The 15,037-nt window shown below is 57.0% G+C and overlaps 2 protein-coding genes across 3 annotated transcripts; one reads left to right on the top strand and one right to left on the bottom strand.

Moving 5' to 3' along the window:
* Positions 1-6,208: 6,208 nt before the first annotated feature.
* On the top strand, positions 6,209-11,760 carry GAS2L1 (growth arrest specific 2 like 1). Of its 2 annotated transcripts, XM_016164309.2 has the most exons (7): positions 6,209-6,353; positions 7,102-7,214; positions 7,300-7,951; positions 9,309-9,416; positions 9,513-9,609; positions 9,699-9,870; positions 10,424-11,760. In XM_016164309.2, exons 3-7 carry the CDS (start codon positions 7,319-7,321, stop codon positions 11,457-11,459), a joined length of 2,046 nt encoding a protein of 681 aa, XP_016019795.2. In that variant the 5' UTR covers positions 6,209-6,353; positions 7,102-7,214; positions 7,300-7,318; the 3' UTR covers positions 11,460-11,760. The 2 variants fall into 2 exon arrangements, with proteins under 2 accessions (XP_016019795.2, XP_036076094.1); XM_036220201.1 differs by lacking the exon at positions 7,102-7,214 and having other exon boundaries at positions 6,219-6,353.
* Positions 11,761-11,927: 167 nt separating this feature from the next.
* On the bottom strand, positions 11,928-14,282 carry RASL10A (RAS like family 10 member A). The gene is made up of 3 exons (XM_016164321.2): positions 14,012-14,282; positions 12,842-12,966; positions 11,928-12,561 (listed from the first exon to the last, which is right to left on the bottom strand). The coding sequence occupies exons 1-3, from the start codon at positions 14,228-14,230 to the stop codon at positions 12,294-12,296; spliced, it is 612 nt and encodes a 203-aa protein (XP_016019807.1). The 5' UTR covers positions 14,231-14,282; the 3' UTR covers positions 11,928-12,293.
* Positions 14,283-15,037: the final 755 nt, after the last annotated feature.

The raw sequence follows: 15,037 nt of genomic DNA, 5'->3' as shown, positions 1-15,037 counted from the left end.
GTGTGCTGAGTTTTTTTTTTCTTCTTTTAAAGATGGTTGTTTAACTAAGACTAAATAATGGGAACCCCTTGTGAGCATGCTCAGTATCGTTGTGGAGAACCAAGAGGGCCTCTAACTGTAACAATGTTCATGGTTGTGATGTTTTTTTTTTTTTTTTTAAATAAAATTCCAAATGTTTATAAACAAAACTTATCCTTCTCAGCCTCTGTTACAGTCGCTGCATGTCTACTTGGAGCAAGCCCCTGACCATCCAGATAAAAACTCAAATGTCATGTGAGGGAAAATCTGAAATAATCATGACATGGAAACAAAGCAAGACAGCACAGTGTTGGTCATGGTGATACCTGCAAGGAAAAAAGGGAGTGTCACTATCCCTGAGCCATGTCTCCAGAGGAAGTCACAGCCCAGGCCTGTGCGGTTTGCAGTGAGAGCTGCCATGTCAGAAGTGCCTGTCACTGGTTTGGAGCCCTCCAAAACCCCTTCATGTGGGCCTCAGTGTCGCTCCCAGTAGCTTAGTGGGTGTTCTGAGTCAGACTCCGCACACTTCAGAAAGATCTGCCTTGGCGAAAGCTCAAAGAGGGGAACCATTTTTATTACTACTTAGTGATATTGAAACTTTTGTTTACAGGCTTGGAGATTTAAACTTGGTAATCAGCCAAATACTATCATAGGCTGCTGTCAATCTCCCTAGTTGCCTTGTACTGGCCTATAGTTAAGGCTTTTTCCAGTGGGCACGTGTCTGAAATCATTGGGAACAGGATGAGAAAAGCCCTGGACCCTTCACCTGTTGGCCTTTTTGATCAGTCTTTTCTCTTTGGACTTCAGTAAGGATAAATATTTAGGTCCAAGCCATTAGATTTAAGTCTCGCTTGCCTATTTGTCTCATTTCAAGTTATCCAAAGATCAAGGCCCTGACATGCCTACACGAGAAATTTTCCAAGTGAGCAATTGTAACACGTCAATTTTACCACTAGACATGTTCAAGAGAAACATCATTTAACACAGTTAAAAAAGATAAGCTAGTGTTCAAAGGTTTAAGGAGTTGTCACCTTTGGATGAGATGGAAAAAGAAATTTTAAATTATTTCCCTTCCATCTCCTGGCCCCATGGGAGCAGGGCCTTGGGAAGCATCTGGAGCTTTTGTGCCACTCTGTGCACAAGGTGGACAAAGTGGGTCTTAAGCACTTACCCAGCCCTCCCAGACATGTTACCAGGTCGTTACCTGGGGGATGTGTTTTGCTCTCCCTCTGGAGAACCCTCCCTTGACGCTTCATTATTCCCTTCTAGCCACCAAGCCATTTTTCTGTTCCCCTTTGCATACACATCCTCTCCCTACCCAGAACCTCTTTCTAATCTTGTCTAGTGAAGCAGCAGCTCTCAAGTCACCAATGACCACCATGTTGACAAATTAATGATCCTTTTAGTTCTCCCATCACTTTGCTGCCTCCCCTTTTCTTAACCTCCAAATGTAGGAGGGCTCTCAGGCTGGTGTTAGGGCTCCCCTGACCACCTCACTGTCTGGCTGACCTACCATCTGTACTGCTGACACTGCACTTTTCTCCCAAGTGCTAGCTCCTGGGTGTTTATTGGGCTTAAAGCAGGGCTGTATCCTGCCCCGCTCCTCCCTCCACCCCATCTCAGCAAACAGAAGTAGTTGCCCCATTTTTCAGAACCTCAGAGTCCTCCTTGACTCAATCTCCCCATACCCACCCCAAGCCCCACTCAACCAATAAGGGCCTCTTCAAAATACAGTACAGCTCCAATCACCCACAGTTCCCACCATGCAGTCTAGGATGCACACCATAAGTCATTGCTATTGTTGAAACCCTGCGGTGGCTCCCACAACACTTGCCATGACCCACAAGCTCTCGTGAAAACTGGCCATGTGGCTGGACTGCAGTGGGCAAGGCCCTGCTCTGCCTTGCCCACTGCAGTCCAGCCACATGGGCCAGTGCTCTTCCTCCAAGAGGCCAAGGACACTCCCACTTCAGCTGTGGCAAATGTTAGAAGTGTTTGAGGCCCAAACAACTGTGGCCCCCCTGGGCTCCTGCATTGTGCAAATGCTGCCTCAACACACTTAATTCCTGATAACCCTTTGAGGTAGGAAGTATGCGGTTTCCATTTCTGAGAGGAGAAATGGGGCCTGCTATCTCGGGGCCAAAGTGAAAGTTGAGTTCAGGCTCCCTCCAGAGTTAGTGCTCTCACCCTCTTGTCTTCCCACACACAGGCTTCCTGTTTCTGAAAAGCTGGATGTTCTGGCAGCAACGGGTATGGATCAGCCACCTCCAGGCCTGACGCTAGTGCTAAGGGATGACCAGCAGCTTTCACTGGAAGCTGCTGCACAACCAATTATCATGTGAAAGGCGTTGCCTGTCTCCTGCCTAGAGCTTCAGCCTGTCCCTGGAGTAACCTCTTGTCCAGGTCTAAGAGGGAATTAATCTTTAACACTAAACAGCCCTTAGAGAGGTATTTATGTCCTAGATGCCTAGCCCTAGGGTGGAGGTGTTTATGTCAAGCAGGCCATTTTCTCTCGGCCAGAAGAAACTTTGGACTGCCCTGGCCTCTGATGCCCTTAGGCGCAAGTAAGCTGTGTACCAATCTGGTTGGGAGGGTAAGGGATGGGCAGGGGCAAGAGAGAGCCTAGTTTCCACACCCTGCTCCAAATTCTTAACTTCTGGTCAGTCAAACTTGGAATAAAAATTTCCAAAACAACCTCGTGGTGGTCCCACCTAGGCCACACTCCTGAGGGCCTGGGCAAAGATTATAGAGTCAATGGGACAACTAGTCTATGCCCACAAGGGACAAAGGCTGGCAGGGAGTGGCTTACCTGCTCCATGGGAAGGAACATGGGGTTCCAGGGCTGCAGTGGCTGTGGGGCCAAGGACAGTACAGTGACCAGGGTCAGTGGCTGCTGCGACTGAGAGCCAAACCCCCAGACACCAGAACAGTGAGCTGACAGCTGGCTCTCAAGCTGCCCCAATCAGGCCCATTCCTGACAAGAGCTGTCAGGCGCAGTGTGAGTAGTAAGTCCTCTTGGGTTTTCTGGTTTTGTTTTTTTTCTCTGGTTTTGTTTCTTTCTCATGGAGGGCACAGGAGGCAGCTCAGAGAAGCTTGTAGTCCCACAGCCTGTGCAGAAGCAGTTGTCAAGGTTGGACTCATTTCTGGACAGAGCAGCTTGAAGCCTCCCTGCAGGTCACTCACGCATCCTGGGCTGTGTTCACAGGCCCAGTCTAGCCTGAAGAGCTTCACGTGGATCCAAGCAGCATCCAAGGTGCCCAGCACCAAAGCTGGGACCTGCCAGTGAGGGTTTTGCTTGAACACTGCATGGCCATCATCCGACCTCCAGCTGCAACCAAAGCCAAGTAGGCTGCTTCCTGGCACCCAGCAGTGGGGGCAAGAAATCTGGCCATGTGTCCACTTGCCAAGGGCCAGGCAAGGCCTATATTGGAACCACAGCATTCTGTACACAAAGGTAGCCTTTGAGATCTGTAGGGACAGGCTCAGGACAACCATAGCCCCAAACTTGTGTCCCTCCAGCAGTTTCTGTGATTTCCCTTGGTCCTGCAAGGAACAGAAGAGGTTGCCACAAACAGAAGAGTCAAAGTCAAGGACATCCATGGCCTGGGCCAGTGGTCTGGCCACACCAGTTAGCACCACACCTGCCACATGTCCTAGAATCAGAATGTTGGAATCTATGGTCTGGAGCAGGCCTTTGTGATCTCAGGCCACAGCTCAGGCAGGGGACAGGAGATAGGGAAGAAAAAGCCCCCACTTTATCACCTCCTCAGAGGAGTAATGGACATATGCCCTGGCTACACTAAGCTGAGTAAGTGTATCACTTTTCACAACTCTGTGACATGACAACTACTGCTGTGCCACTTTACAGATGGAGCTGAACCATCTCACCCAATGATCAATAGCAGGGCCTGATTTCAGTGTGATGTCTCTCCTATGTCCAGATCCCTACAGTACAGCAAGGTAAACACAAGCAGGAGTCGAATTCCTCCACAGCTGCTGACCACATACATCCCTTGCTCCCTCTGAATCTCAGTTTCCCCAAATTGTAAAATGAGAACACATAAAAGCATTATACCTCATAGAATTATTTGGAGGGTTCAGTCACTTAGTATCACACCCTGGTCTTCCCCCAGGAAACTTCTGTTCCCTGCCTCATCCCCAGCAGTCCTCTCCTCCTTGGGTATCAGCAGTCCCAAACCTACGAGACATTTATGGCTCTCTCCTAACATTCATACCCAATTCACCAGCACATCCTATCAGCTCTCCCCTCAAAATACAGCCAGAATCCAACTTCTTATCACCTTCCCCACTGGCACCTTCTGGTTTTCCCCAGGGCTCCTGCCCTGCCCTCCATAGCAACCACAGGGAACCCATTAAGACCAACGTCAGTCACACCCCTCCCTTGCTCTAAATCCTTCCATGGCTCCCATGGCTCTCGAAAGAGTTGTGGACCACAAAGCCTACTCGATCGGCCTCCAGCCCACTCGATTTTCATCCCTCTGTCCACTCCAGCTTCATGGGTCTTCTCACTCTCACACCAAGCACATGGTCACCTCAGGATCTTTGTGCTGTTTGCTCTGCCTAAAGTGCGCTCCTTCCAGACAGCCACACAGCTCCCTTCCTCACCTCCTTACTGATCACTGATTTAAAATTTCAGGCCCATCTCACCCCTGCACTCCAGACTCTTGCTCCCCTTCACCTGGCTTCCTTCACCTCTGTCTCTTCCCCAATACCTCATTCCTGTTTCAGCCCAGGGGCTGCCTCCAAGCCCGTAAGAACTAGTGCTGTTTCTTCCCTGCTTTTTGCTCTTGGTTTCTAGTGCCAAAAGACTCAGCAGATGTCATGTGTCAGCCATTACTCTTACTTGTCATGTGTCAGCCATTACTATTTCTAGTTATTGGCCTTCCTCATTCTGTAGTGAGAGGAGGGGGCTAGAGGAGAGGGTAGAACGGGACTTGCACCACCTGGGTATCCAAGGCACTGGGGTAAGAGCCCACTTTTTGAAAGGTCGTGAGGTGAAATACACGTGAGGGCCTGGCACCAGGAGGTCCAGCACACAGTAGGTACTTAATAAATGCCCCTGATCCCAGAATGAGGGTATCCCCCTCATAGTCATGTTCAAACCCTGGCTCCAGTTGACTGTGCCCTCATTTGGGCATAAAAGTGTCCCCATAGAGGTGACATACCAGTTCCTTCAGGTCAAGGGAACAGAGCAGGCCTTGCACACAGTTGGAGCTTTATTAAAGCTCTGAGTCTTGACTATTGTTGGTGATTCTTCCCCTGTTGAGCTGGCCCCGCCTGCCGTCAAGGCTGCTGCCCAGCCAGGCCTGAGGTCTCCGCCCAGCCAGCAGCAGCAGGGGGCAGGATTTCCCGCTGATCCCAGCCAGGTCCCTCCCCTGCAGTTTGAAAAGAAAGCAGTGGGGTTAACCCTCCTGAGCCAGGCGGATCAGGCTGGCTCATACCCTCCTCTCCCTTTAATTCAGTGCCTGACTCACAGGCCAGAAGTGGGACCAGAAGTGGTTAGGACTGTTCTCTCCTTTGCCTGCAGGAAAAGGATCAGGGAGTTAGGCCCCAGGCCTTAGTCACCCACCTACCCTCTGAGCCTCAGTGACCTCATCAGAGAAAGACTTTCTCCTAATCTCAGGGTTAACAATGAACATTCGGTGTGGAGCAGGACGCCCAGTGGGCATAGTAGGAGCTATCCTCCCATTCTCTGAGGCTGACATTTCGGGTAGAAAGCTCACCACTCAGAGTGAGGCGGCCTCATTTATCCGACATAGAGAGGTCCACTCCAGCAGGAGGTGACTTTGCAGCCCCCCAGCCTCAATCGCTTCCTGAGTCCCTCTGGGAACAGACAGGCCTTCTCCAGGGAGGCCACTATATGAGAAGGGGTGCAATTAGAAGCGCCAAACCCCTCTCTAGGAGACCAAGGAGGGTGGAAGGAACTAGGGGGACTAGCCTGTATGGGGTTGGGACATCTGAGCCAGTAGGGTCGCCTGGGGGCCCTGGTCTCCCTTCTGCCCCGGGCCAGGATTGCCAATTCTTCAAGTCACAGACCGGGTTCCTGGCCCGCCCCCCGTCAGGAGACTCCAGCTCCTCCCCTAGTCCGCCCTGCCAGGCCGAGAATTGCGCGGCCCCTTTAAGAGCACGCGGCCCCACCCGCCCCCTCCGGGCCGGATCCGAATTCCAGGGAGGCGGGGCGGAGACGGCTGGCGCAGCGGCCGCGGCGGCGGGACCGGGATCAGCTGTGGCTCGGGCGGCGCCTCCCTGCGGCGGCCCGGCCCGGATCCGGTCCCCGCCGGGGCGATGTTCCCCGAGGCCCCGGGATGAGCCAGGTGAGCGCGGGGGACCCCCAGCACCTCCCGCCCTGCGGGGTGCGCACTTACGCGGAACCCGGTGGCGGCGGCCTCTGTTCCCCTAGGCTGTGTGACCTTGGACGGCCCTGCACCCTCTCTGGGCCAAAGTCCGGAAGGACAGGCCGGGCTGGCGGAGGCCATCCTGAGTCCCGGCAGCACACGCTAGCCTGGGTGCTAGGGAGGCTCCTCGGAGGCGGGGCCTGGCCCCGGCCAGCGGGCTGCCTGATCACGCATGGGATCAGCTACAGGGCTCCAGCGCCGGGGGCCCAGGCTCCGCCAACCATTGCTCTCTGCGACCTTGACGGAGTTCTTACCCTCTCTGCGCCTCAGTTTTCTTATCTGCAAAATGGAGATAATATCACTGCGTGGTTAGCCCTGGTCACTGTCACTGCTGCTATTATTGTTATGTCGTTCGTATAATGATAGTCTTTAGAGAAGGGGGCGGAGGGAGGACCCAGGACCTTCCCCGGGGAGGTGGAGTTGGCAGAATATTTGAGCAATGGGGCTATCCCCTCCCTGAGGTGGAACCTGGATTCCTCTCCTGTCCACTATGAGTCTGCAACTGCGGGCTTTCGCTCGGGCTCAGCTCTAACCCTATCACATAGAGCAGTAAGGATGGGTGCCTCCTTGCCTGGGAGGGAGGACCCAGCCAGGTTCCCCAATCCTTCCTGCGAGAGCCAAACAGCAAACACAGATACTAAGTAATTTATAAAAATTATCCCATTAGGTCGGAGGAGGAAGATAATATTATTGTGCCCATTCTGCCGACCAGGAAACTGAGGTACAGAGAAGTTTCTCACAGCCAGGGCTCAAACCCAGGCATTTGGCCTGAAATGACAGGTAGGTGCAGGTGGTCAATGGCTTAATCTGTACTGAATGCTTGCTGGGTCCTCACAGCAATCCTGACCTGTATCCCTGCCCACAGTGACTTGGCTGGCCTGGGCATGGCGGACCCAGTGGCGGGCATCGCGGGCTCAGCAGCCAAGAGTGTACGGCCCTTCCGCTCGAGTGAGGCCTACGTGGAAGCCATGAAGGAGGACCTGGCGGAGTGGCTCAATGCCTTGTACGGCCTGGGTTTGCCCGGTGGTGGCGATGGCTTCTTGACAGGGCTGGCCACAGGCACCACCCTGTGCCAACATGCCAATGCTGTCACTGAGGCCGCCCGCGCTTTGGCTGCTCCCCGTCCGGCCCGTGGTGTGGCCTTCCAAATGCACAGCGTGGCACCCGGCTCCTTCATGGCCCGCGACAACGTGGCCACCTTCATTGGCTGGTGTCGCACAGAGCTGGGTGTGCCTGAAGTGCTCATGTTTGAGACTGAGGACTTGGTGCTGCGGAAGAACGAGAAAAGCGTGGTGCTTTGCCTGCTGGAGGTGGCGCGGCGCGGGGCCCGTCTCGGCCTGCTCGCCCCGCGCCTCGTGCAGTTCGAACAGGAGATTGAACGGGAGCTGCGTGCGGCACCCTCAGCCCCCAATGCCCCCGCTGCTGAGGAGGACACTGAAGAAACTGCCACTGCATGCGGGGTTCCCAGCCGTGGGCCCCGCATGACGCCCAGTGACCTGCGCAACCTCGACGAGCTGGTGAGTCCCTTAGTCCCTGCTATGCTCTTACCCTACCAGGGACCAGACAGCAGAGCCAGTGCCCACCACTGGTCCCTGAACCTCTGCAGGACAATCTGCCCCATGGAAAGGGTGCAGGTGTTGAGTACCAAGTGTACACCCAGCTCCAAGGAGATGAGCAGGCCCACAGAGGAAGAGGTGCTGGGTGAGGTCATACGGCTCAGCTGGCCTGGGATAAAATCTGGGCTCCATTGCATCACTGCCCCCCTTTCTTTATGAGCTAACCGGGCACCAGATAAGTGCTGTGTATTCCTTGATCCAGGGGCCACATGATTTGAGCCCCTCTTTGTTCCCTCACTTGAGTGCTAGATAGTTGCATCCGCAACAGCATGGAGTTCAAGGCTGAGTGGGTGCCTGTGATGCTTGGCTCTGGGCAAGGTGCCTGGGACACAGTAGGGGCCTGCGAGTGCCTAAGGAAGCTCCCAGGGGCTCTGCAGGCTCCTCCCACTCCCTGGGGCCCTGCACATATCACTTATCTGGGAAGCCAAGCCCAAAGCTGCTGCAGAATTAGTTCTACTCTGAGCATAGGAGGTGCCGGACCTTGCCCCCAGCTTCCTCCTCCTTCTCTCAGGACCTAGGTGTCCCTGATACCCCCGCAGCCAGGCCAAGAGTTTCCTTCTTATCAAGGGGTTAGGACTACAATGTGCCTGTCTTGGAGGGGAATAGCCGGATCGTGTGGGCAGAGGCTGCCACCCCACCCATCCTGGGCCAGGGTCACCCGAGGCTCCACCTGCTCATTTCCTCTGGCTTTGCTGTGAGTGGGGAGGCGGGCGGGGCTGCCCACGTAGCCAGCCTGGCAGCTCTAGGCCTAGAGGGACATGTGGGCAGTTGTATACTTGACAGGTGAGTGACTTGTGTGTGCATGTTGGTATATACTATGCCCCATGTGTCTGTGGCACCCCGTCTCGGTGTGGTGTAGAACCCCCTACACTCATGTCCTGTGACCTGCCTCCTCCCAGGACCTGGCCTCCCTGTGGACTTCAACCTTCATGTCTGTGAAGTGAGTGAAGGGAGAGTGAGGACTGCTCCAGGGCTCCTTCAGGGTCAGGGGCTTTGGAGATGTCCCTCACTGGGGTATCAGGTTCTGGCCTGACCACAGCCCCACCATCTGGTCAGTTCCTCTGACCCCTGATAGCCAGCCAAAGGGGAAGCAGAGCTTGTGAAAGGTCAATTGTAGAGGTTGCACCCAAGTCTGGGGCAACACATTCCATGCCCTCATTCCTTGGAGGGACTTCCTCTTGACCCTGGAGTCTGCTGACATTAGCCTCGAGGAGGAATGATGGATCTCTGACTTCTAGCCTTTCCTCTCTGGCCTCAGGTAAGGGAGATCCTGGGCCACTGCACCTGCCCAGACCAATTTCCCATGATCAAGGTCTCGGAGGGGAAGTACCGCGTGGGAGACTCGAGCCTGCTCATCTTTGTGCGAGTAAGAGTGAGGGGCTGCCCAGCACGCAGCAACCCAGGGGGTGGGCCGCCAGGCTCTTGGGACAGGCTGTGACCAACCCTTGCGGGGCTCCCACAGGTGCTGAGGAGCCACGTGATGGTGCGTGTGGGTGGTGGCTGGGACACACTGGAGCACTACCTGGATAAGCATGACCCTTGCCGCTGTTCCTCCACAGGTCAGTGCCCACGGCAGAGGCGGGCGGGCAGGGGGCTCATCTCTGTGGCTCCACCCCTCACTTGCCACCTCTGTCTTCTCTCCTGGCAGCCCATCGCCCACCCCAGCCAAGGACCCGTACCTTCTCCCCTCAAAGGGTGTCACCCACCCCCAGCCCCCGAGCTGGTAGCCCAGCCCCAGGGGCTGAGCGCAGGGGCTCCCGGCCTGAAGTGACACCCATTAGTCTACGCAGTTCCAAGGAGGGGCTGGAGACCCCACTCAGGTGAGAGGGCAAGAGAACATGGGGGAGAGGGCTCTAGAGGTGGGGGTGGGAGAGTCTGCCCTGGCCTGGATGACAAAAGGCTGTGCTCCAGAGTGACTCACACCCTGGGAAAAGTTCCCGTGGGTGGGGGCGGGCCTGGCTTCCCCTCTCCATGGCAACCCAACCAAATGAACAACACAGCTGGGGCAGGCCCTGGGCCTGGGTGGTGGCCAATCTAACCCTGCTTTTCTCCTGGCTTGCCCAGGAAACAGGAGGGTTGGGGAAGGGGAGCTTAGGGCCCTGGAGGCCTTGCTTCTTCCTCTGTCTTGGGGTGAGGGTGGGGGTGGGGGCCTTGGCTGCAGGAAGTGGCTGCAGAGTCTCTCACTTCTCCCTGGAAGTCCCCAGGACAGACAGAAGCCCTTGACAGCCCCCACCAATACCTCCCACAGCACCACAGGTGTCTTCCCCACCTCCTGTCAACCACAAACCTGCGTCTGCGTTCCTCCCCCTGCCCTTTCTACACGCCAGTCCTCTTTCCATGATGCCTCATCTCTCTCTTGTTCCCCTGCCTCAGGGCCCGGGATCAGCTACCCCCCCATCCCCGCTCCCGACGCTATTCTGGGGACAGCGACTCCTCAGCCTCCTCAGCCCAGAGTGGTCCCCTTGGGGCCCGCAGCGACGACTCAAGCACTGGTCCCTGGAGAGAGCGGCCCAGCCGACGACTGACCGCAGGCACCCCAGCCTCCCCAAGACGGCCCCCTGCCCCTCGCAGCCAGTCCCGAGACCAGCTAGATCGGGGGCGGCTCCGGGGTGCCCCAGGAGGCAAGGGATCCCACCTCTTGGCTTCCAGCCCTGCCCGGCGGGCCCGGAGCCAGAGCCGTGAGGAGCAGGGTGTGCTGCTTGTGCGTAGGGACCGAGATGGTCAGCACTCCTGGGTGCCACGGGGCAGGGGCAATGGGGGCTCTGGCAGGGGCAGCCCCCAGACTCCCCGAGCCCGTAGCCCTGCAGCCCCCCGGCCCCCTCGGGTCTCCAGCCCCAGTCCAGAGTTGGGCACCACACCGGCCAGCGTCTTCCGCACCCCTCTAGAGCTTGACCCGCAACATGAACAGCAACTCTTTCGACGCCTGGAAGAGGAGTTCCTGGCCAACGCCCGAGCCCTTGAGGCTGCTGCTGGTGGCGCCCCCACTGGACCAGCCCCTGACGCAGCTCGGGCCCCAGACCCTTCAGCTCCTGACTCAGCCTACTGTTCCTCCAGCTCCTCCTCTTCGTCCCTCAGTGTCCTGGGTGGCAAGTGTGGCCAATCAGGGGATTCTGGCCGGATGGCCAATGGCCTGCCCGGGCACCGAGGTCTAGCCCTGTCCAGCTCTTCTGATGAAGGCAGCCCCTGCCCTGGTGTGGGGGTGCTGCCAAATGCATCTGGGAGCCCCCTGGCTGGCCCTGAGCCTCCGAGGACCTGGGCACGGGGCCGGATGGACACACAGCCAGACCGAAAACCCTCACGAATCCCCACACCTAGGGGTCCCCGCCGCCCATCTGGACCCATAGAGCCTGGGGCCTGGCATGCCTTGCACTCAGTCAGTCCAAGGGCCGAACCGGATTCCTGGATGTGATGGACCAGCCCAGCCTACCCCAAGCCCCCATTCCTCCTTTCCTTTGTGGCCTTAACCCTTCTGCATCAGGGAACACCCCCCACCCCTGCACCTCTTGGGTACCAGACCTCATGGGACCAGACCCCTTGGGACCACATGGCACAATGGGACCTCTGTTGTACATTCCGATTGGGGGATGAGCATTGCTATTTAATTACTAATATTATTGAATGCCTTAGAGGAGGCTGAGCCAGCCCCATGAGGACCCCTCCTGAGGTCCTGTGGCCCTGCAGAGCCTGACAGTAAAGTTTTGTTCTAGCTACTTGTGTCCGCTTCTTGGGGATTTCAGCCTTGGGGCTATGACACCCATTTGGAAGCCCTCATTACATACTGAGATTCTGAGTTAACTGCCAGGAACAAAGCCTGGCACGTCTGATCACCAGGCTTGAAGAGTACCCTGCCCATTCCAGAAATGCCAGTACACAGGAATTGTTTTCCTCCTTTATTACCTCCCAAGAGGTGTGAATTAAAGAGTTTGTCCAATGAAGCTCCAGGAGCAGTCTGAGAGATCCCAATCAGATTCATAGTCAAGTCCGTTCCACCCAATAGGGTCATAACTCTGAAGTTCCAGGAAGGACTGACCTTGTCCAATGGGGCTTAGGACGTGGTTGGGTCCAACAAGATTCAAAGAGAGTCCTGTCGCCCAGGAAACTGGGTAGGAACTTTGCTCATCCAATCAGGGAGGAGATAGTCTTGTCCAATCTGAGAGAAATCTGGCAAGCTTGTCCAATCCAGGTCCCCGGTGGTTCCAGTCAAACTGCCCAGTTATCCCACCGGCTTCCTTGTCCAATTCTGTCACATGAGGATGCAGCGTGCTGGATGCAACGCCCCCTGCAGGCGCAGGGCTGGGTGCGCGGGACGTGCGCGAACCAGAGCACAGCGCAGCAGCTCGCGGAAGAGACGCAGCACGTGCCAATTATACTTAGCAGAACACTCGAGGTAGCCACAGCGCCAGCCCCTGCGCACCAAGGTGGCCAGTGCGCGCCGAGGCCCGAAGCGCAGCCGCTGCCGGTCCCGCTTGTTGCCTACCACGAGAATGGGTGCCTCGGGTGCGCCTGCCGGCCTGTGGGCCAGATGGAAATGAGGGCCCCGGTGGCGGGGGCCCCATGGCTGGAGAATTCCCCCAATGGGCATATACACTCAGAAGCATCTTTTGTAGCCAGATACCCCTAGCAAACACCAGACCCTTGTGGCCCAAAGACCTTTACATGGACAAAGGCCTGGCCTGGCAGGCCTGAAGCCGAGCTCACGAAGGTGGAAGAGCCCACCCGTTCCCCTCCAGCAAAGGCTCATACAGACTGGCAAATGCTCCCCTTCCCCCACACCTCCTGCAGCATCCCCACCTGGTCTCTGCGATGCGCTGCCGCAACGCCTTCACGTAGTCAAAGCTGTCTGGGCTGCAGATGTCGTAGACCAGAACGAAGGCATCTGTGTCCTGCAAGCTCCAGTCCTTATGGTCCGGCCACTCCTGGGGGTGGGAGGCTGGGTTTGCTGGAGCCCCCTACCCACTCTCCCACACCCTGACCTTCTGCAAGGGCCTTGACACTAAACGCAGAGTTCAACATCGGGCCTCGGAAGTCTCCATTTGTGAGCCCTGTCCCCAAGTTCCCTGGGCCCAACGGTCCTCATGGCCACTAGGGTAAAAATTTCCAAACATTTTGTCCTGAAGCCCATCAACCACCAGCCTTCCTTCACTTGGTCTTCTCTCAGCCCACCCTCTAGTTTCTTCCTCCTCCTTCCAGCTTTCCACAGCTCAACTGGAGTTATATCCCTCCCTCCCCTCCCCACCCTGACTAGTTACTCCTAAGACTAAATCCAAAGCACGTGTCTCCACGTCCTCAGCGACCACTGAGTGTCGGCAGCTGCAAGCACATGCTCTTATTTCCACCTGGAATGCTTTTGCCACTTACTTTAATCCAAACTTCACTCATTGTTACAGGTTCAGCCCAAATGCCAACCCCTCCTGGAAATCCTGCTTAATTCTGCCTGCTCTTGCCTCTTCATCTCTTGGCATCCAGCTCCAAGGATTCAGTCTGTCCTATACTTTGCACAAATTACTAAATGAGTCTTTGCTCCAGGACACAGGAATGAGGGAACAGAGAATGCCCCCCTCCCCCATGAAAATACACCCCTACGTCTGGCCTCAACTTCTTGTACTGTGGCTCTACTCAAGTCCCCAGACACATAAAGCTCACCCTTAGGGAAGTACAAGCATGCTTCGCCACGCACTGATCCAGACCCACTAGTGGAAGCAGATAAATATAGAGGTGCTTATGCCAGCGAGAAAAAGCCACTTTGCGAAAATCGCCCGACATCAGGCCTGGTCTGTGCACCTCCAAGCCAGCAAGAAGGGATGAGGCACACAAACGCCAGGACACACATTCATCCTTCAATCCATAAAAGCAGTTGGGCACCCTAGGGCTGTCCACGCAGACACGCACGTGTGCACCGAGCATACCCCCCCCCACACACACACACGCCCTCACACGCCCCTCTGCCCCTGGAGCCGCTACCTCCAGAACCCTGGGGCTCTGACCCGAGCCAGCGCCGTCACCGTCGCGGATGCTCAGGTCGTAGACGGCGCCATCGAGCAGCACCGCAGGACGGTAGAGGCGCGGTCTGTCTGTGGGCTGGTGGCGCTCAGGATAGTCACCGAACAGGAACTGGCGGATGATGGCCGTCTTGCCCACGCCCGGGGCGCCCAGCACGGCCACCCGCAGGCTGCCCCCCATGGCCCGCACCCGTTGCTGAGAAGCCTCATGGGCCGGCGCCGCGCCGTGCGCCCCGCGCGCCCTGCCCCGTGCGCCCCAGCTCCGCTGCTCTCCTCATCGCCCCGGGAGCATCCAGGGCCCGGAGAGGCCAGGCTGGAGAACTGGGCTGGCAGTGGGAGGGCAGAGGGACAGTCAAGAAGGCTGACGGCGGACGCACGAGCAGCTCCGGGGATGCCGAAGCTCGGAGAAAACAGACCCGGCGCGCCGCGCGCAGACGCCTCCTCCACCCCGCAGCGCGACTGGAGGCGCCGTGGGCAGCCCAGAGCACCAAGGTCCGACCTCCTCGCCGCGAGGGTCCCGCAGCGGAGCGGAGCGGAGCTTGGGGGTCAGCAGTGCCTCTCGGCGACTCGGTTCCTCCGTCTTTCTCTCGCTCTGGCGCCCGGAGTGGCTGCCCCAGCCGGCGGCGCGAGTGAGCGAGCAGAGCAGAGCCTCCCAGAGGCGGCGATGAGGTAACCGCCCTCCGCCCCTCCCACCTCCCCCTACTCGCTCGGGACGCCCCTCCCGGGAAGGGTCGCGGGAAGGTGACTGGGGCGCATGGAGCCCAGGGAGGGACCCAGCACCCCCCGCGCACGGCGCTCCTCTCTCACCCGCTCCAAAATAGAAGCCCTTCCCGCCCACGTCCGCTCCTCCAAATTCCGGTCCCCGAAGCTGGCTCCAGACAAACCCCGGCCCACTGGACTCAGGCCGCCTGGGGTCGGATTCGGCCCCATTTGTGTGACCTTGGGGGAGTAGCCGCACTGCGCTGGCGCTCTGCTCCGTATCCATCAA

Source organism: Rousettus aegyptiacus, unplaced genomic scaffold (genome assembly GCF_014176215.1).
Source record: "Rousettus aegyptiacus isolate mRouAeg1 unplaced genomic scaffold, mRouAeg1.p scaffold_m13_p_5, whole genome shotgun sequence".
Classification (NCBI taxonomy): Eukaryota; Metazoa; Chordata; class Mammalia; order Chiroptera; family Pteropodidae; genus Rousettus; species Rousettus aegyptiacus.
The sequence above is the reverse complement of the archived record's forward strand: the minus strand, read 5'-3'. Positions and strand labels throughout refer to the sequence as shown.

Excerpts from the sequence above, each read along its gene's own strand:
- GAS2L1 (XM_016164309.2), top strand. The coding sequence starts at position 7,319 with ATGGCGGACCCAGTGGCGGGCATCGCGGGCTCAGCAGCCAAGAGTGTA. Across the intron at positions 9,417-9,512 it reads GCCTGCTCATCTTTGTGCGA|GTGCTGAGGAGCCACGTGAT; the intron begins GTAAGAGTGAGG and ends GGGCTCCCACAG. Across the intron at positions 9,610-9,698 it reads TTGCCGCTGTTCCTCCACAG|CCCATCGCCCACCCCAGCCA; the intron begins GTCAGTGCCCAC and ends CTCTCCTGGCAG.
- RASL10A (XM_016164321.2), bottom strand. The coding sequence starts at position 14,230 with ATGGGGGGCAGCCTGCGGGTGGCCGTGCTGGGCGCCCCGGGCGTGGGC. Across the intron at positions 12,967-14,011 it reads AGAGCCCCAGGGTTCTGGAG|GAGTGGCCGGACCATAAGGA; the intron begins GTAGCGGCTCCA and ends TCCCACCCCCAG. Across the intron at positions 12,562-12,841 it reads CAGCGCATCGCAGAGACCAG|GCCGGCAGGCGCACCCGAGG; the intron begins GTGGGGATGCTG and ends TCTGGCCCACAG.